At 36.0% G+C, this 21,787-nt stretch overlaps 1 protein-coding gene across 1 annotated transcript in view; it reads right to left on the reverse strand.

Moving 5' to 3' along the window:
• PRKAA2 (protein kinase AMP-activated catalytic subunit alpha 2) overlaps positions 1-21,787 on the reverse strand; it is a 65,520-nt gene that overhangs the window by 34,736 nt on the left and 8,997 nt on the right. Inside the window, 1 exon segment of the mRNA XM_049774603.1 lies at positions 4,294-4,435. Within this exon segment, the coding sequence (XP_049630560.1) occupies positions 4,294-4,435 (142 nt within the window).

The following is a 21,787-nucleotide window of genomic DNA, read 5'->3' on the forward strand; positions in this document are numbered from 1 at the left end:
AAACAAACAAAACCAAACCACACAAAGAATCAGGTCTTTCTCCCTGTTTAAATACTAACACTATCCAAGGCTGTGTCAATAAGCTTATTCTGTAGCAAAACTCCCATGAGAGCATTTTTAAAAATTCACAGCCCCAACTAAAGGAACAATGTAGCTGAATGGAATTAATAAGGCTATAGGCTAAAAGCCAGAATATTTAAAAATTACCTCAGCCAATATAGATTGGATCAGGTATAAGAAATGTATTATAATTCCTTCACAAAACAAAGTAGCAAATGATTAAATAATTCTAAATCCAAATGAGAGAATCAATCCAGAATTAAACAAATACAATGGAAAGAAATAGAGGGCAAAAATCATTGGTAGGTATGGCATCAAAAATAATTTTTTTGGATCAGAGCAGTGGTGCAGAGCTGTAAGGCATCTCCTTGCTGGCACTAGCCTAGTATGAACCACAGTTCGATCTGCCGGCTTCCCATATGGTTCAACAAGCCAGGAGCGATTTCTGAGTGCATAGCCAGGAGTAACCCTGAGTGTCACTGGGTGTGGCCCAAAAACACAAACAAAAAAAATATTTGTATGGATGGGACCACAGGGGCCAAGTGGTCCCAAGAGCATTGAGTGGAAAAAAAAAAAAGTCAGACCTAAATAACCAAACCAAAGTCAACGACAATAGAATGAAGAGACCCAAATTATAACAAGCTATACGCAAAAGGGACCTATTACACTAGCAATTCAAGGGGCTTAGGTTGGAGATATGGGATGCATGCTTGGAACTATGGTAGTGAGAGGTCAGTACATGTGGTGGGAATGGACCTAATTCACTGTCACTATGTACCTGAAATACAACTATGAAAAACCTGTGATTCACATTGGTCTCAATAAAAATTTAAAAATAATAATAAAATAAACTTTTAGATCATCATGACAAATGCAGTCCTATACCTATTTGCATTGATAAAAGTAAAATAGAAACTAGAATTTGTATCTTTATGAGCAAAATTTTTTGTTATCTCTCAAGTCGGCAATCTAAAAGCAAGGAAAGTAACAGAGCAAATAAAGATGTGATACTTTTTCACTGCCTCTCTAGGTTGTGATACTTTTAGTCTGATTCTCACAGCTTTATCCTCTTCTAAGAGGATTACATAATACAAAAGAGCAAGAGATTTTAGCTTAGAAGTTCTAGTACCATAATAATAAAGTCATTATTAACATGGAATTAAGTCAGATATAAATGTTTCAATCAGCTGAAAACTATTCAGAACCATGAAAGAGGATTGAAAAAAAGTCTTTAGTTTGCCAATTTCTATTTTGAGTCAATATTTAACAAATATTAGGCATTAAACAAATGTAAATACATTTAATCCTCAAATAACTAAGGGTATAACAAATTCAAGAAAGAATAAGAAAGGTGAGTCACTGAACACATACATAGTATTTTTACTCTATTTTTTTTGTTTTTATTTGGTTTGTTTATTGTTTTGGGATCACACCTGGCAGCATTCAGGGTTTATTCCTGACTTTGCATTCAAACTTTACTCCTGGCAGGCTCAGGGGACCTAATGGGATGCAGGGGATCAAACCGCATGCAAGGCAAATACACTATCCACTGTTCTATCACTCTGGCCTGCAGTATTTTTATTCTTATAAAATATCTTTTAAGCTTTATATACATATTTTGTAACATTGGGATTATAGGAACTAAAGGTAACATTGAAGTGATTTTCTGTTTGTTTGATTTGGGGGCCATATCTAAAGGTACTCAGGGTTTGTTATTTCTGGCTTTACACTCAAGAATCATTCCTGATGGGTTTGGGGAACCATAAAGGATGACAGAAATCAAACCCAAGTTGGTCATTGAAAGGAAGAGCCCTACCCACTGTACTATCACTCAGACCCCTGACAGTACATTTGAATCAAATACTGCCATACACTTTCAGGGCCTTGTATTTTGTTAATGTTTATTATCATGGGAACTTTCAAATAAAGACTAAATGACAAAGAAGCATATAGTTAAGTCTTTCTTCGTGGTGGCACCATGAGAATTGAATCATTACATATCACCTCATGGACCAACTTGCCCACTCCCTAAAAAAAAATGTCTTCTTGGAATACTCAGTGGCATATATGCACCATTGGTAAGAAGCAATGCAAACTGAAAATAAGATTTTCAATCTTCTTTTTATTTCTACTTTAAAGCACCATTTTGATTGCATTGGACACAGCCAGATAATCTACGAAAATCTGCCTGTTTGTAATTTTAAAGTCAGGTAATTGGCAACCTTGATCTGTAACATTAATCAATCCCCTTTGCCATGTAATATGGTCCACATGTTCTGGTAATAGGACATCCCTGGAACCACTTTATGCCAACTACAGCACATTAGCCACCTCCAGTGGACTCTGCACCTCTACAAGGCTACTGTGGTGTTTCTGTGAACAATGACACTTGACACTGACACAGAGATGGCTCATGAGCAAACTCTAGGCTAAATATAATGCTTAGTTATAATGAAAGAATAAAGCCTCAAATTTTAATACTGACTTTTTCACAACAGACTTTCTCTGAAAAGATACTATCTAGATCTAAATATAAGCATGATATTTTTGGACCTTCTACTACTCTATTATTGTTGTAACAATGATCTGTTATTCCCAAAACACCATATGTGTCACCTTGTACTGGAAGTATTGTATCAAATTTCGTTGGCTTCATTGTTATTATTAATTTAATTAAATATTGTATTTATTTTTATAATATGCTGGATTTATGGGTTTCTGTAATTTAAATGCAGTCCATTGCTTCGAAATACTTGTAACTATACATATATAAAATAATTAAATTAAAACCAAGGATACACAATTTTTTCTTAAAAGAAATTTATATAACTTACACTTGAGAAAGCCTTGACACTGGTGTGAACATTAAAATGCAGCACATGGAGACAGTTCTACACTAGACTACTAGCTCATTCAACACCTTATATTTGACCTTGAACAAGTACTCGTTAAAGACATAAGATGATATATCAATTTGTTCTTAGACTTACTATTTGATCTTTTACAAGTAGCTGGAATTCTTTATATATATAAAAGATTACCAACTTGCTCTGTAATTTACCAGCTATTTGACCTTGGGCAAGTTGCTAGTTTTTTAGATACAAAACTTTTTTTTTTAATGTAATCTTTGGTATCTTCGGCTTATCTTTGGTATACAGTGAGATTATACTCATAAAATTCTCTTTATTTCCAAACAATTATTAGAAATTATATGATTTAATATTATTAATATTTGTTTTATAAGCCTTTCCAAGTTTTAAGATAAAATAGACATTTTCAATATTTAGCATATATTTTCTTAACAAATATTAAACTGCAACACTAATAGTTTAAAGATAAATTCTCTATGGGTATAACCAATTTAATTTTTTTCTTTTAATGTAGTTAATTATCTTTATAAAAATTAATCTTGGAGTTGGAGAGTAGTACTTTACGTAGGGTATTTGACTAGTTCAATAGTTCCAAACCCTACAGGAGTGATTCCTGAGAGAAGAACCAGGAGTAATCTCTGAACACTTGATGATCCCTGATCATCAAGAGTGGCCCCAAAACAACAAAAAATATCCTCATATTTAACTTTTATGTTTGATATTTTTCTTAAAAAATTAGCTTGCCTTTATAAAGACTTTTCTATTGGTGATTACAATAATAACCATAATTTTGTAAGTGATGTACTATAGTGAATATTTTTTAACCATTATTCTTTGCCTTTTACAGAAACAAAATGCCCTACTATGTCAACAAAAACTTGCTAGAAAAATTCAAAAAAATCCAGAAACATTCATACTAACTGACCTTCAAGAGGCTGGTTAAGCCTGTATTATCTACTTGAAAGCAGTATTTATTTTGAGTTTATATCATTTCTTTCTTTCCTTTTTTAATTTATTTTTAGGGCCACACCCAGCATGTTGTTACTCCTAGCTCTACACTCGAGAGCTAATTCTGATCTAACCTGGGTGATCATAGGAGATGCAAGGTATTGAACCTGGGTTGGGCTGTGTGCCAGGCAAGTGCTCTCTACAGTACTATATTTCCAGCATAATGTCATTTATTTCTAAATCAAAAGTATGCAACAAAAACTAATGGAAACTAATTTGATTAAATAAATCAAAACTTACTGATTATTGTTACAAATAAAGGTATCTTTGAAGTTACTACACTAAAATTACTTATAATTATATTAAAAATATTTAACAATTTCCTCTTTAGTACACTTTTAAGTATAATACTTACAATTTGATAATATGGGGATGACGAAAGAGCTTTAGGTTTTGAATTTCTCGTTTTATTTTTCCAACAACATCTAAGCTGCGAATCTTCTGTCTGTTTAAGATTTTCACTGCGACTTTATGGCCTGTCAATTGATGTTCTCCAACTTAAAAAAAGAAAAAAGAAAAAGGGGGAAAACTATGTAATGGAATATAAGCACTTGTTCATAATTACTATTCCACTATAACTCACATTTCTTTCCTCACCATGCCAGTTCATACCGATAACTTCATATAACTATAGTTATCTCTTACATTTCTTCATCTACTATAGTATGCACTCCTTGAAGAAGAAACTACTATTTTTTCGTTCTAGAAGATGCACCTGACCATAAGATGCACGTAGCTTTTAGATCCTCTTTTCCCCTGAACTCAGGCTTCTGCACCAGGTGGCATTCTTTCCATAAAATGCATCCTTTGGGGGGAAAAGTGCATCTTATGGTACAAAAAATATGGCATATTAGTCATCTCTTTATCCTTAGCGCATAGCACAGAAATGTTCCACATTTGTGAAAAAGACTGTAGAATTCATTATTCCTACTTGAAAACATTATCACCCAAAATAACACCTTGGGGTACAATAGAATTCAATATAATTTCATAATTATGTTTCTCTTACTTAATGACAGTCACATGGAAGAATAAATGGTTACTATAATAAATTAGAATATAACTAGTTCTACTACTAATAAAAAATCCCTATGTAGCTTCTTTCTTTTTCTATTTTTCCACAAGCCTTCCTGTTTCCTCTCTATTTAAAAGAATCTATCTTTTTCAATTCCTCACAGTACAGTACATGTATAAAGCTCAGCTCATTTATTATGTGCAGGTTATTATACACACTTGTGTTTGTGACAAATCATATGACATGAGCTAAAATCCTATACCTCTGGAGTAAATAAGTATTCATTTCAGTCTCCAGAGACTTACACAGCAGTGTTGCATTTATTTAATGCTAATTCAATATATACTAATTAAGTGATATACTGATTATGGCTATATAGTAGTCATCGGTGACATCATAAAATGGTATTCAGGTAAAAGTCTCACAACCAGAATACATGCAAACACCACAACTAAAGGAATACAACGCCAGCTGAGCACTGTGGCTGAGTGTGCAACAAGAACCCCAAGTAGATGCAACCCCCAAATATACGCCACAACCAAGTCTGTGGGCCTCTGTAACATCAGCAGAAAAGGGAAGAGGTGGAAAAGACAATTTCTCAAAGAAGAAATATAAATGGCCCAGAACAGGGATGAGTTTAGTTAGAGAAATAACTACGTTTTGAACTATCCTAATAATGAGAATGTACTAGGGAAATAGAAAGCCTGTCTAGAGTACAGGCGGGGGTTGGGTGGGGAGGAGGGAGATTTGGGATATTGGTGATGGGAATGTTGCACTGGTGATGGCTGGTGTTCTTTACATAACTGAAACCCAAACACAATCATGTATGTAATAAAGTTGTTTAAATAAAAAAATTTTTTAAAAAGAAATATAAATGGCCAAAAGACATATGAATAAAATTTCCACATCACTACTCATAAGGGAGATGCAAATCAAAACAGCAATGAGGTACCATCTTACGCCATAGAGAATGGCACACATCACAAAGAACAAGAACAATCAGTGCTGGTGGGGATGTGGAGAGAAAGGAACTCTTATTCACTGCTGGTGAGAATGCCATTTAGACCAGCCCTTATGGAAAACAATATGGAGATTCCTCAAAAAAATGGAAATTTAGCCAGTATAACACGCTATGGCAAACATCTCTCTCTTTCTCTCTCTCTCTCTCTCTCTCTCTCTCTCTTTCTCTCTTTCTCTCTCTCTCTCTCTCCCTTTTTAATCTTCCTTTTTGATATACTGGTGTGTTACTGAAGAGGTATCACTTTACCTCCTTTCAGCACAGAGTTCTTATTCATAATGATCATTTCCAACTACCACTGTCATAGTGGTCTCTTCTCTGCTCAAACTGCATTCCCCTAATCTTTGTGGCAAGCTTCCTACAGTAGACCAGAATGCCTAGACGTCATTATTATTATCTTTTGATATTATTACCATACTACATTTTTTAATATTCCAATTATGAATGGAGTCATTTTATGTCTATCCATCTCTGACTCATTTCACTCAGCATAATACTCTCTTTATCCATCTTGTAAAAGCAAATTTCATGATTACATTTTTTCTTAACAGCTGTATAGTCTTTCATTTTGTAGATGTTTCTTTAGCCAATCTTTTTTTGGAGTTTTTTTGGGGGGGTTGTTTGCAGATTCTGACTATTGTGAATAGAGATGTGATGAACATAGGAAGCAGATGCTTACACTGAATTTGTGTTTGGGTCCCTAGGGTCTATTACCAGGAGTGGTATTGCTGGGTCTTATGGGGGCTCGATTTCTAGGTTTTGTTTGTTTTTGTTTTGTGGGGCCACACCCACTGACACTCAGGGGTTACTCCTGGCTATGCATTCAGAAATCGCTCCTAGCTTGAGGGAACATATGGGAAGCTGGGGATAGAACCTAAGGTCAACCACCTGCAAGGCAAATGCTCTACCACTGCGTTATTGCTCTGTCCCCAATTTCTAGGTTTTTAAGGAATATTCATACTTATTCCCTGAAAAGCTGGACCAGTCTACACTCCCGCTAACAGTGAATGGGTTCCTTGTGATGTGTACCAATCTCAGTAGTGTGAGGTGATATCTTATTGTTTTGATTTGTATTTTCCTGATGATTAATGATGTGAAATTTTCTTTAATGTGCCTTTTGGCCATCTGTATTTCTTCTTTGAGAAAGTTTCTATTCCTCTCTTCTCTCCATTTTTCAATGAAATTAGATGACATTTTTCATGATAAGTTCTATCAGTACTGTATATATCTTAGATATTAAATCTTAACCAGATGGGTTCTAGGTGAATAGTTTCTCTCCAGCCACAGGCAGTTTTTGTATTGCATGCAAGGCAAACATCCTGCTGCTGTTCGGGTCCCAGAACACCTTAATCTAATGTAGTCACATTTGTTTATTTTTTTCTTCCATTTGCTTGGGTAGTGATATTTCATCCTTGAAGATGCCTTTAGTTTCTTCCTACATCTTCCTCTATATACCTATGGTTTCAAGTCTAATATTAAGGTTTTTAATCTGTTTTGATTTTACTTTTGTAAATGGTGTTAAAAAGAGGTACAAGGGGCCGGGCGGTGGCACTAAAGGTAAGGTGCCTGCCTTGCCTGCGCTAACCTTGGACGGACCGCGGTTCGATCCCCCGGTGTCCCATATGGTCCCCCAAGCCAGGAGCAACTTCTGAGCACATAGCCAGGAGTAACCCCTGAGCGTTACTGGGTGTGGCCCAAAAACCAAAAAAAAAAAAAAAAGAGGTACAAGTTCATTCTTTTTCTTTTATTTATTTTCTTTGTATGTTTATGACCAGTGTTCCCAGTCCCACTTGCTGAAGAGGCTTTCCTTGCTTCTCAAAGGTTTTTAATCATTCTCTTATATTGTTCCAACTCTAATCCTTGAATGTCAGTTTTCTGTATTTTTCTTTAATCTTCCATTTTTCCCCTTTCAGAAACTTTCCAGTTTTCTTATTTTCAGACATTTCTCTTCCCATCCCCATTAATTGCCCCTAATTGAATACATTCCTGGTTTTGTAAATATATTTACTAAAAATAATTATACCTTAAAATTCTTCAATATATTGAATTGTGGAATGATGTAGCATTCTCTTGACAAGCATTATTATATGTAGAGTCTTTAGGTTTTCATTTTAGTGGTTGCCCTAGAAAATACAACAAATATCTTTGGCTTATACAAGTCTAAGATGCTTAGATTTATACCAATTCCTTGCAAGGACTTGAGCCACAGTTTAACTCTATTTTCCTCTCTTAATTATTTATGTTCTTGTATTTAATTTATACAAATACTTTAAGTATTACATGACATTATTTCCTGGTATGAACAGTAACTAATAATTTTTATTTACTTTTTTCAATAAACTTCTCACATTCCATGTGCCTATATAAAAATGCCATCATTTCTCTCTGCCTGAAGCATTACCTTTGTTGTGTTTTAGGCTATGGGTCTGCTAGTGACAAATTTCTCAGTATAAATTTACCTATAAATGTACTGCCATTCTATTGCTTGTTTTATTTAATAGTGTCCCCTTAAACTTCACTCTAAATGGGGCCAGAGAGATAGCATGGAGGTAAGGCATTTGCCTTTCATGCAGAAGGTCATCAGTTCCAATCCTGGTGTCCTATATGGTCCCCCGTGCCTGCCAGGAGCAATTTCTGAGCATGGAGCCAGGAGTAACCCCTGAGCACTACCGGGTGTGACCCAAAAACCACACACACAAAAAAAAATTCACTCTAAATATTTTACCTATACAATCTACAGTCTGTTTCTAGACACACTCCATATTTTTTGTCTTCCACCCTTTATAAAACTTTAGTTCTCTTGTTTGTTGATTTATTTACTTATTTTGTCTGTCATCTGTTTTATATTCTTCTATTACATATATGAAATATTATCTAATATTCATCTTTTTTATTCTAGTATGTCCCTTCTATTCCCCTCAAACTCTTTCCATTTTACTGATAATGGCAATTTTTCATCATTTTTGTATCTAGTGTATCCAATTCTATAAATAGAGTACATTATTTTTATGATTTGGGGCACCGAAGCAGTGTTTAGGATTACCCTTAATTCTGCACTTAAGAATCACTCTCAGGGGAATATATATGGTGCCAGGGATTAAACACAAGTTGGCCATGTGCAAGGCAAGTGCTCTATCTCTAGTGTTCTATCACTCCAGTTCCAAGAGTCCATCTTTTATTGTATGTAATCATCTATTGATGAGCACTTCATTTGGTTCCATATTTTTTAAAACTGTAAATTATAAAGCAATAAAATAACTTTTGTGTTAACATTTTTATTCTTTACGTAGTTCAAAATGGGATTGCTGAATCATCTGCTAGCTCTATCTTTAGCTTCTTGAGGAAACTACATATCCTTTATCAAAATGATTGCACCAATTCACATTTCCATCAACAGTGCAAAAAGAGCTTTTTTTCATCACACTAGTCTAAAACATTTGCTCCTTTTTTTTTGGCTTTTTAGGCCACACCTGTTTGATGCTCAGGGGTTACTCCTGGCTAAGTGCTCAGAAGTCGCCCCTGGCTTGGGGGGAACATATAGGATGCCGGGGGATTGAACTGAGGTTTTTCCTTGGCTAGCGCTTGCAAGGCAGACACCTTACCTCTAGTGCCACCTCTCCGGCCCTAACATTTGCTCCTTTTGATTAGCCATTCTCACAGGTATGAGGTGGTATTCATTATGATCTTAATTTGCATTTACCTAAAAATCAGTGATAAGCAAGCATCTTTCCCATATTCCTGTATAACATATATATGTTCTTTTGGAATAAATATTCATGAAATTAATTTGGGGGGGGGGTTTTGGGCCAAACCCGGCGATGTTCAGGGGTTACTCCTGGCTGTCTGCTCAGAAATAGCTCCTGGCAGGCATGGGGGACCATATGGGACACTGGGATTTGAACCAACCACCTTTGGTCCTGAATCGGCTGCTTGCAAGGCAAACGCAAAATTGAATTCTTTTAGTTGAATTCTGTTGTTGTTAAGCAGTATAAATTTTTCATATATTTTATATATAAAAGTGGCCCCCCTTTTGGATATTTGATGTATAAATGTCTCCCATTCAGTAGCTTGCATTTCTATTTGGTTTATAACTTACTTTTCTTGTGCAAAGCTTCACAATTAAATACAATACTAATTGTTTACTTTCACTTCCCTTGTTATTGGGTTGAATCCCCAAAGACCTAATACTGAGGTCATGGAATGTTTCACATATGTTATCTTTTATGTGCTATAGAGCTTGGGGTCTGACACGGAGTCCTCTAAATTCCATTGTGAATTTGTCATCACCTTTATTTTTGAAGGACTTTTGCTGGATACAAAATTAGTATATTATAAATTCCCTTCCCCCCCCCCCCATTTTTTAAAGATACCACCCTTTTTTTCCTTGTATTCACTGTTTTGTTGGGAGAGTTAGACTACTGATGCTCTTTTAAAGTTATTTGCCATCTTTTATCTCTGGCTACTTTTTTTTTTGGTTTTTAGGCCACACATGGTGATGCTCAGGGGCTACTCCTGGCTCTGTGCTCAGAAATTGCTCCTGACTTAGGGAACTGTATGGGATGCTGAGGATCGAACACAGGTTCATCCTGGGTCAGCCGCGTGTAAGGCAAAAGCTACTACTGCACTATTGCTCTGACCCCTCTGGCTACTTTTAATATTTTCCCTTAACATATTTGACAGTCTCTGCATAAACAAACGATGTTAATTTAAGGATACCTTGAGCAAAGGGAAACCTTTTTAAAAGCTTCCTCGTGATAAGCCTCATATTAGTTTCTTCTATCTATTATGTGTGAGATTAACAGAAATTCTGAATCTGAAGCTTGATATTTGTAATCACTTCAAGAAAATTATCTGCATTATTTCATCAAATATTCTTACCTCCATGGTATTTCATTCTACCCCTTCTAGAATTGTGTCACATTCAACTATGTGATATCTTGAGTTTTAAAATGGCATTCAGAACAATGGAATTCTATGCAACTGTAAGGGTTGATGAAACCATGCAATTTGCTGCAACATGAATGGAACTGGATGACATTATATTAAATGAAGTAATTCAGAAGAAAGATAAGCCACAGATGATATCACTTACATGTGGTATTTAGATAACTGGATAAGGAAATTCAGTGGTTGAAAGGGGGGTGACTAGATCACCATTAGTCCCACAGTATAGGGAAAAGATAAAAATATATAGTGGAGGGGCAAGGAAGAAACACATCAGAAATAAATGGGTTAAAGGGAAAGTGGACATAAGCACTTTAGAGGTGTTAAGGAATGATAGACCTACAAATCCAAACCACAGAGCCAATAACACTAAAATAAATGAGGACCAAAATTTAATAACGGAACTAGCAGAGGTATCTTTGAAGATGGCAGGTGAAGTGGGGGCGATAAGGGAGATGTGTGGGAACAATAGTGGAGGAAAGAGAAAAATTAACACTGGTAAAAAATAAAAAATACTGATGCTGAAATTGGTACTGGAATCATTGTATGTCTAGAACTCAACTATGAATTCATTTGTAAATCACAGTGTTTTAACTAAGTAAAAAATTTTCAAAGTAAAAAAATATATAAATATCCATATTTATAAACCATGTGCTATGCTACCATTAGGACTTCCATCAGATATTAAGTAATTTTTTATTTTGGTTTTGGGGGCCATACCCAGCAGTGCTCAAGGGTTAGTACTGGCTCTGCAGTCAGGAATCACTCCTGATAGTGCTTTGGGAACAATATGGGATGCCAAGGTTGGAACCCAGGTCGGCCACATGCAATGCAAATGCCCTAACTGTTGGACTGTGACTCTGGTCCCTAAGTAGTTAATCTTTTTTTGTTTGTTTATTTGTTTTTTGTTTTTGGGCCACACCCGTTTGACGCTCAGGGGTTACTCCTGGCTATACACTCAGAAATCGCTCTTGGCTTGGGGGGACCATATGGGACGCCCGGGGGATCGAACCGCGGTCCGTCCTACACTAGCGCTTGCGAAGCAGACACCTTACCTCTAGCGCCACCTTCCCGGCCCCAGTAGTTAATCTTTGAGGGAGTCCAAAGTTATGCAGAGATCAGGGTGTCGCATCCCTAGTGGTCCAAAGGCCAAGGAACCCCTATCAAATGTTCTTCCCTTTTATGATTTTGTTTTTATTTTTATTTTGAGAGCTAGATTTGACACTTGATCCTATTACAGTTTTTCTTCTTAGTTTTCAACAAGAAATCCAAAGTGACAATAAAAATTTAGATGCTGATTATGTCCTTTATCTATTCATCACCTCATCTAGCGCTGTGCCATCTCCAAGAGCAAATCTCGTGATTTGATTTCAGTAAAAGTCAATGGCAGAGATTTCCCTTTCTGATGACACCTCACTTCTTTAGGAATCATTGTTCAGTAGTGTAAGCCTTCTCTAGCACATTCCCTCTTACCTACAAGTTTCTTATTGAAATTAGTTTATGGCTTATAGCATTAATCAATCAATAGATCAATAAGAAAAATAAATAAAATAAAATAAACTTTAGACCTTGAGCAATTTGAGTTTATATTCAAGTGAAAGGTGACTTATGATGTGTGGCTGAGTTCAAATGAGAGACCAAAATCACTTAAATTCTGTGATGAGTACTTTTTGCTTTATTGTTTGCCTGTTTTGAAGCATACCTTGTGGTATGCCTGGTTCTATGCTTCTGGTTCTCTCCTGGTGGAGCTCAAAGGACCATCTGATGTATCAGGGATCAAATCCAGGCCAGCCACATGCAAGACAAGCAACCTATACACTGTATTATTGCTTGGGCCACCTCCTTATTTTTAATTAATAAATTATGCATTGTTTTATTTATTGACATATTCTTTTTTTTTTTTTTTGGTTTTTTTTGGGGGGGTCTCACCCGGCAGTGCTCAGGGGTTACTCCTGGCTTCCACGCTCAGAAGTTGCTCCTGGCAGGCTCGGGGGGACCATATGGGACGCCGGGATTCAAACCGATGACCTTCTGCATGAGAGGCAAACGCCTTACCTCCATGCTATCTCTCCGGCCCCTATTGACATTTTCTAACACTAATAAAAATATTTTGCTTAAACTCCAACATGACTAAACACAGTAGTGCTTATTATGTGCAGGTTCTATTATTTCATTAAGACTGGGAGAACTGGGACTGGAGCAATAGCAAAGTGGTAGGACATTTGCCTTGTATGTGACCAATGCAGAACAGACTCGGGTTTGATCTCATAAGGTCCCCCAAACATGCCAGGTGAAATTTTTGAGCACAGAGCCAGGAGGAACCCCTGATCCCACAGGAGGTGGCCCAACAAACACCTCCAAAAAAAAAAAATACTGGGAGAACTGATCAATGTTGAAATATCACAATGTACCAAATAATGCTCAAACATATATTAAAATTTTAAAATAAGGGCTAACGAGAGAGAATAGGAGGTAAGGCACTTATCTATTTTGCTGACCCAGGATCAGTCCCCAGCACCACATATGGTTCCCTGAGCCTCACCAATAAGCCCGAAGCACCTCCAGGTATGTCACAAACTGTGCCTACCAAAATAATAAACATGGCTAATGCTTATGATATTTACAAAACAAAGTGAAAATGGAGGAAGAAAATGCTAGTATATTTACATTTTTTAATTTTATTATTTCCTTTAGGATGTCTTTCATTGCCATAATCCAAAATTTTAATTTAGAAATTGAGGTGTTAAATGAGAAGAAAATGCTCACAGTGTTTGCAGAGTACATAAACTACATAAAATAATTTGAAGAAAGTAATTCTGAGAAAAAAATATCCTGAGCTTTTTATAATTGATACATTGGAATTCACAAATGAAAGTCACTATAATAATTTCAAAATTTTAATTATATAAAAGACTGCCTTAAAAATTAAATATCAGAAATAAAAATAATTACTAAGAATTGTAAATTGTAAGTGGTAAATATGGTTAAAATCAAGACACTGCTGAAGCAAGAATACTGTTTCCTTAATAGGGTGAAGAAGATTTCTATTATTAGAAGAGATAAGAATGCTGCCTGAAATTCTTTCCTTAATAACACCATACTAAAAATAAATGGTTCTCCACATTTCAAAATAAACATTGCATTTGCATATATTTGGTGGTTTAAATAAAAATATATCCAATATAACTCAAAATGCTTTATCTATATTTACATCCAATATATTTATACATGTATTATATATATATATATACATACTAAGGAGATATAATCTAATTTTTACAACACTTTGGAGATCTTGTGCTACCTGCCTTCTCACTCTCTCTTAAAGGATTTTCCCTGCTTAAATTAAATTCCCCTGATTAAATTTAATTATTTGCTTGGCTTCAAAAATATTAACATCTTTCCCTACAAAATTGCCATGATCAAGGAATCACAGAAATCACAGAAGAATTAAGAGTGCAACACTATCATTACTACAAAGCAGTTATTCAATGCTTTAAATAAAGCTAAGGTGAATCACAAGATAAATAAATATTTTGACTTTTTTAAATAGAAGTCAAGTGCTTGTCAGCTGAAAATAGGAGAAAGTCCACAGAACTGAAGTAAGAACTAAAGCCATTATATCTTAGGATATGATTGAACTACAAAAATCCTCTCATTTACTTAGTTATGTTAGGAGAAAAATTTGGTAAGAAAGTTTGCTGAGCTGAAATTTAGCTCAGTATGTGCATTTTCTGCAGTTTGCAAAAAAAAAGAGGACTTTATTATTTTGATTTCATTTTGACTAGATGAAGTTACATAAAATCTGCCAGCTATTGCTCACTCTTCCTTTTACCTCCTCCAAGCGCTCTTGGATAGTTTCTAATGCATGCTGCTAGCTGTCTTGCCTATACGAACTGAAAGGCTGGTGAGTGTGCAATGTCTAGGGAAGGAGAGCTTTCTGGAATTTGAAAGAAAATATGAACCATGGTGGTTCAAGAAATTATTTTAAAAATATTTAAAAGAAAAAAGAAAAAGAAAAAGGGGCCGGAGAAATAGCACAGTGGTGTTTGCCTTGCAAGCATCCAACCCAGGACCTAAGGTGGTTGGTTCAAATCCCGGCATCCCATATGGTCCCCTGTGCCTGCCAGGAGCTATTTCTGAGCAGATAGCCAGGAGTAACCCCTGAGTGCTGCCACCGGCTGTGGCCAAAAACAAAAAGAAAAGAAGGAAGGAAGGAAGGAAGGAAGGAAGGAAGGAAGGAAGGAAGGAAGGAAGGAAGGAAGGAAGGAAGGAAGGAAGGAAGGGAGGGAGGGAGGGAGGGAGGGAGGGAGGGGGGAGGGAGGGAGGCAGGAAGGGAGGGAGGAAGGAAGAAAGGGAGGGAGGAAGGAAGGAAGGAAGGAAGGAAGGAAGGAAGGAAGGAAGGAAGGAAGGAAGGGAGGAAGGAAGGAAGGAAGGAAGGAAGGAAGGAAGGAAGGAAGGAAGGAAGGAAGGAAGGATGGAAGGAAGGAAGGAAGGACGGAAGGAAGGAAGGAAGGAAGGAAAGAAAAGAAAGAAAGAAAGAAAGAAAGAAAGAGAGAGAGAGAGAGAGAGAGAGAAAGAAAGAAAGAAAGAAAGAAAGAAAGAAAGAAAGAAAGAAAGAAAGAAGAAAGAAAGAAAGAAAGAAAAGAAAGAAAGAAAGAAAGAAAGAAAGAAAGAAAGAAAGAAAGAAAGAAAGAAAGAAAGAAAGAAGAAAGAAAGAAAGAAAGAAAGAAAGAAAGAAAGAAGAAGAAGAAAAGAAGAAAGAAAGAAAGAAAGAAAGAAAGAAAGAAAGAAAGAAGAAGAAAGAAAGAAAAGAAAGGGGGCCGGGCGGTGGCGCTCGAGGTAAGGTGCCTGCCTTACCTGCGCTAGCCTAGGAGACGGACCGCGGTTCGATCCCCCGGCGTCCCATATGGTCCCCCAAGCCAGGAGCGACTTCTGAGCGCATAGCCAGGAGTAACCCCTGAGCGTCACCGGGTGTGGCCCAAAAAAAAAAAAAAAAAAAAAAAAAAAAAAAAAGAAAAGAAAGAAAGAAAGAAAGAAGAGAAGAAAGAAAGAAAGAAAGAAAAGAAAGAAAGAAAGAAAGAAAGAAAGAAAGAAAGAAAGAAAGAAAGAAAGAAAGAAAGAAAGAAAGAAAGAAAGAAAGAAAGAAAGAAAGAAAGAAAGAAAGAAAGAAAGAAAGAAGAAAGACAGAAAAGAACATGGGATGGGGAAATCAACAAAACAAGATAGTAAAGGCGTTCTCTTCCCTCATCAAATAAACATATCATAGGACCAAATACTGATTATTCTCGTGGTCAATTAATAATTGGGTTTAAGTAATAAAAGTACATAAAGGTAATACAATCTTTTAAAGTATTGATTTTTAAAAATATGAATATTTTCGAGTGTGTATTAAATTTGTGTCACCAAAGGAAAAAAAGCTAGAGCAAACATGTAAACAAAAGAAAAGGGAAACATACGTGTAAAACTTGAGTGCAAAAGCTGACTTGATTGTTTACACACTGATTTGTTAACCAGAGTATTTTAATGATAAAGTATAAAGGAAAAAAAAAACAACAAAAAATGTATAAAAGACAGATTATATAGTCTAATTTAATATCTTAGGAAAATAAAAGCAAAAGGCTAAACACTTCGAACACTGTCCCCAGAGTTAAAACCTCCAGACTTAGGACTAAAAGTACCACCTGCACAACTCTCAGGCACACCAAAGGGTTTCATAATTGATTTCAACTAAGTTTATCATGTGGCTTTTGGTATTTGCATTTCAAATGTGGTGGCACTGCCTGTTTAAAATTTTAATAAGTTTTTCATTTATCTTTCCTGTTATCTCAAAAGTAAGTCAGGAATTAGTAAACTATTACTTAACTTCTTGTAAGCCAACTCTTAAAGCCACTGCAAGTAACTATTTGAAAAACAGCAAAAGCAAATTCTCCATGAGACTTACTGGCTAGAAAAGGTGAGTATAATGGTAAAATAGCCTTTGGTTTGCAAGTCTAACAAAGAGCAATCATTAGATAAACCAAATTTATCAGTCTTCTCCTTGAAATGCAGACTTCATTTCAAACAATTAGCATTACATACTTTCTCTTCAAATGGTCTTTGTGTTAGGAAACCAGATCTGTTCTGTTCTGAAATTTCTCTCACCTCCACTATTTGGATAATAAAGGAATTCTGAAAGTGCAATTCTGCCCTACCCTGGGAAGAGAGGAATTGAAGCAAACAACAAAGAACAAAATTCAAGTAGATAAAAGGCATTACTTTCAAACTGTCAGCCCACATGTTGTTTGCCTACTTCTCAGCATTTCTCTAGTTATCTAACAATGCCATAGAGTAAAGGAGAAAATTCAATTTACAATATTTTCAGATGACTTTTTGTTTGTTTATTTTTGAGCCACACCTGGTGACTGATGCTCAGGGGTTACTCCTGGCTATGCGCTCAGAAATCGCTCCTGGATTGGGGGACCATATGAGATGCTCAGGGATCAAACCACGGCCCATCCTAGGTCAGCGCATGCAAGGCAAATGCCTTACTGCTGCGCCACTGCTCCAGCCCCTATTTTTAGATGACTTTTAACTATTTATCAACATACAGAACTTTCCCATAATTTAAATAATAAAAATAGTGCATTTAAATTAAAACTATACTATTTCAATTTGCTTATAGTACCCCCAATTTTGATTGTTCGAAAATTAATGTTAAAATCGCAAAACCTATAAGCTATAACTTATAACCTATAGGCTGGGGCAGAGAAAGAACTGAATGGACTTACACAAGCTTCTCTTTTGGGAGACCTGAGCTCCATCCTCAGTGCCACATAGTCCTTGCAGCACTAGAAAATTGCTAGGAGTAGCTCGAAGTATGGTACAGCTTGAGGGCACAGCTTGGTGTGGCCCCAAAACCCAAAAGCAATTATAAATAGCACATTAGTAAATAGAGAAGTCCTGATGTTTACCATATCTAAATACCTACTGATGTTTCTCACTGTTCTGGCTCCATTCTCTTACAGACATATACAACTAAAGCATCTACTGTTGTTTTATAAATCCTAAGTCTAGACAATTAAACTGCAAGTGATATCCACGAAGTGTGCTAAAAGAATCTGATATCCATAGTCCAAAAGTTAACTTCTCTGCTTTTTAAAAATTAATACAAAGTCGGTCATAAAATTAAATGGAAGAGCTGCAATCATAAAAAGTTAATTTGAATACTTAAGAAACAATTCTTGAGCGAGTTAAGATTCTAAATGGATATAATGGCAAGGAGAATAACTTCTGAATTATAGGAATAACAAATGAGAGAACAAAGAAAAAGGGGAAGAATACAGTACAAGAAGTAATACCTAAAAACTTCCCAGGACTCTGGAGAGAGGCCTCTGTACATATTCAAGAGACCCAAAGAATACCAAACAAAACATACTTAAACAATACAAAAAAATGCACAGTAATCCAAATGGTATAAATAAGAGACAGACTACTTAAAGCAGCGCAGAGAAAGGAAACAACAAGAATCACAACAGACCTTTTTTATGATATCAAACAGGAAAAGAGTGGAATGGCATATTCAAAAAAACTGAATGAAAATACTTTCAACCTAAGAGTCAATTACTGTGAAAAGCTTTCGTGTAGACTTGAGAGAGGGATAAGATCCTTTTCATACAAACAAGATTTGGCAGCATTTGTGACAACTAACACAATCCTGCAAGACTCACTGAAAGGCCACTTATAAAAAGCAGACACTTGCAAAAACAACTTGATTCATACATAAACAAAACACACATACAGAAATGGCAATACAGTCACATTTTTTTCTCAATTTCAATCATCTAAAAACTCTCCTACAAAAAGGCATAGAATAGATAAAAAGACCAGAATAGAAAATCAGAAAACACACCTAAGTACCTAGGATAAATACAGATTCCGAGTAAAAGGATGTTAAACAATCATACAAGCCAACGGCAGACAAGAAATAAAAACCTAGTTTAGTTTAAGTAGTAAACTATGATCAATATTTATGCACCAAATGAAAGCATTTTAGAAAGCTTCTGCTCACAAACTACAAAAAACACATTGATGAATGCACAATAGTAGTGAGAAATTTCAACACTCAACTTTCACCATTAGTCAGATCAGCCAGGCAGAATATCAATAAGGAAACAAAAGCTCTAAATGAGGAAGAAAACTGGGCTTACTGAACATATCCAGGGCTCTCCATTCCCCAAAAGCCAAATACACATTCTCTAGTGCACATAGAATATTCTCAGAATAGACTACATACTAGGATAAAACTCAAACAAACGTCAGTTGACATATATAGAAATAGGTAAAATAAATAAATAAATAAATAAATAAATAAATAAATAAAGATATATCATTTCAGACAACAATGCCATGAAAGAAAAAGTTAACCACAAAAAGACTATGGGAAATATTCCTAACACTTGGAAGCTGAACAAAACACTAAACCAAAATACTAAAAAACGAAGAGAAAATCAAGGAAGAAATTAAAATCTTCCTTGAAACTAATGAAAATGAAGATACGAGATATCCAAATCTATAGGACACAGTAAATGCTATATTAAGTAAGAAATTCATAGCAGGGGAGACATTAAGAAAGAAGAGAAAGCCACAACCTAAACACACATCTCAAAAATCTAGAGAAGAAAGAAAAGAAACCAAAAAGTAGAAGGAAGGAAATAGTAAAAACTACAGTAGAAATTAGGAATATAGAAACCAAAAAAAAAAAAAAAAAAAAACAATTCAAAGAACCAATGAAAATAGGAAAGCACAAGGAAGATAAACCTTTAGCTAGGCTCACAAAGAAAAAAAAAGAGAGAAGGTCCAAACAAAAGGGGAGAAATTAGAACAAATCCTTCAGAAATTCAAAATATGAGAGGTTATTATGAACAATTTTATGCACTTAAACTGGAGGACTTGGAAGAAATGAATAGATTCTTAGGGTCATGTTATCTCCAATAGCTGAACAAGAAGAAGGTAGAAAATTTCAATGAGCCAATCATAAGTAGGGAAATTGAAAGAGTAACTAAGAATCTATCCAAAGTAAGGGTCTGGAGAAATAGCACAGTGGTAGGCATTTGCCTTGCATGCTGCTGACCTAGGACAGACCTGAGTTTGATTCCTGGCATCCCATATGGTTTCACAAGCCTGCCAGGAGCAATTTTTGAGTGCCGCAGGGTGTGACCCAGTAACCAAAAAAAATAAAAATAAAAAAAGAATCTATCCTAGGTAAACAATGGTCCAGCTTCACAGCTTCATGACTAGTCTTGGAAGAGATGTCAAGCCAAGTCAATTCAATGCACAGTATACAGTGGTCTTCACACTAAAAACTCTGACATACTATTAGGAGGAGGCAAGCCACATCCCTGCACTGCTGAAGGCCTTGCAGTTGCACCCACACCCCACAACCAAAGCCATATAAACAATCTGACTTCACTGCTTCACAACTAACTTCTGCAAATATGCTAAGGCAATGATACTCTCAGATACACCAGTTTGGAAGCTGAAAACTCTGTGGGTTTCAGAAACCCCCAACCTTATTTTCAGAAGCCACACCCAAACCCCACAGTTTCCACCATGTAAACAAGGGTCCAGCTTCACAGCTTCAGAACTAATCTCAAGTGATGCAAAGCCAAGCCAATGCATCTCAAGGGTACACTAGTCTTCAGGCTGAAAACTCTGGGGCCCCGGAGAGGGGAAAATGCGCCAAGAATCATCCCAGTTCTACAGATCCTGACTGAGCGGTTGTATACATGACTGCGTGACATAATACTGAATTTTAAAAATATTGAAAATACTGAAAGCCCAGTGGGAGCATAGTAAATTAGATGGGAAAGCAACAGAGAAACCAATTACAGTCAATAAATAGAAATAATAACACAAAAAGCTCAACCAGCAACAAAAACTTCAGTAAACCCTCAGAAAATTACTTTAATAAGCCTATTATGAAATATAACAATTTTCACACAGTTTCTTTTATTGAACTAGTTTTCAATAATCCCACTTGCTATTTTGTCATAGCAAGAAATCTTTTTTTTTTCTTTTTTTTTTTTTTTTGTGTGTGTTTTTTTGGGTCACACCCGGCAGTGCTCAGGGGCTCCAGGCTCAGAAATTGCTCCTGGCAGGCACGGGGGACCATTTGGGACACCGGGATTCGAACTGATGACCTCTTGCATGAAGGCAAATGCCTTACCTCCATGCTATCTCTCCGGCCCGCAAGAAATCTTAAACAAATTATTTTGTGTTACCAAGAGGGCAGGCATGGGAGGTGGGTAGGAAACTGGAACAATGGTAGAGGGAATGGGATTGGTGTTGGGATGTGAATACCTACCTGAAACAACTATATTATGCAGAGTTATAAAAATGCTTTTAAATAAAGGAATCTACCCCCAAAATATTCCTGATACAGATGGGATCCTGATGAGTTCAATCAAACCTTTAGAGAAGATTTATTCTCTTTACTCCTTAAGCCAGGGGTCTCAAACTCGCAGCCCGCAGGCCGCAAACGGCCCTCCGTACAACATTTTGTGGCCCTGCCCTAGAGGAATCTTTTTTTTTTTTGTTTTGTTTTGTTTTAGTTTCTTGGGTCACCCCCCCCCCAATGTTCAAGGCTTATTACTGATTTTGCACTCAAGGATCACCCCAACTTTGCCTCTCCTGTGGCAATATCGAAGACACAGGAATCCTTCCCAACACTTCTATAAACCTAACAATACACTAATATCCAAAGCTGACAAAGACACTTCCAGAAAAGAAAATTTTCAACCAATTTACCTGATATATGGATATATATGCTAAAAATGCTTAACAAAGTTAACAAACTGAATCCAAAAATATATCAAAAAGAAAAAAAGCAAC

The sequence above is a fragment of the Suncus etruscus genome, chromosome 6 (assembly GCF_024139225.1).
Source record: "Suncus etruscus isolate mSunEtr1 chromosome 6, mSunEtr1.pri.cur, whole genome shotgun sequence".
Taxonomy (NCBI): Eukaryota; Metazoa; Chordata; class Mammalia; order Eulipotyphla; family Soricidae; genus Suncus; species Suncus etruscus.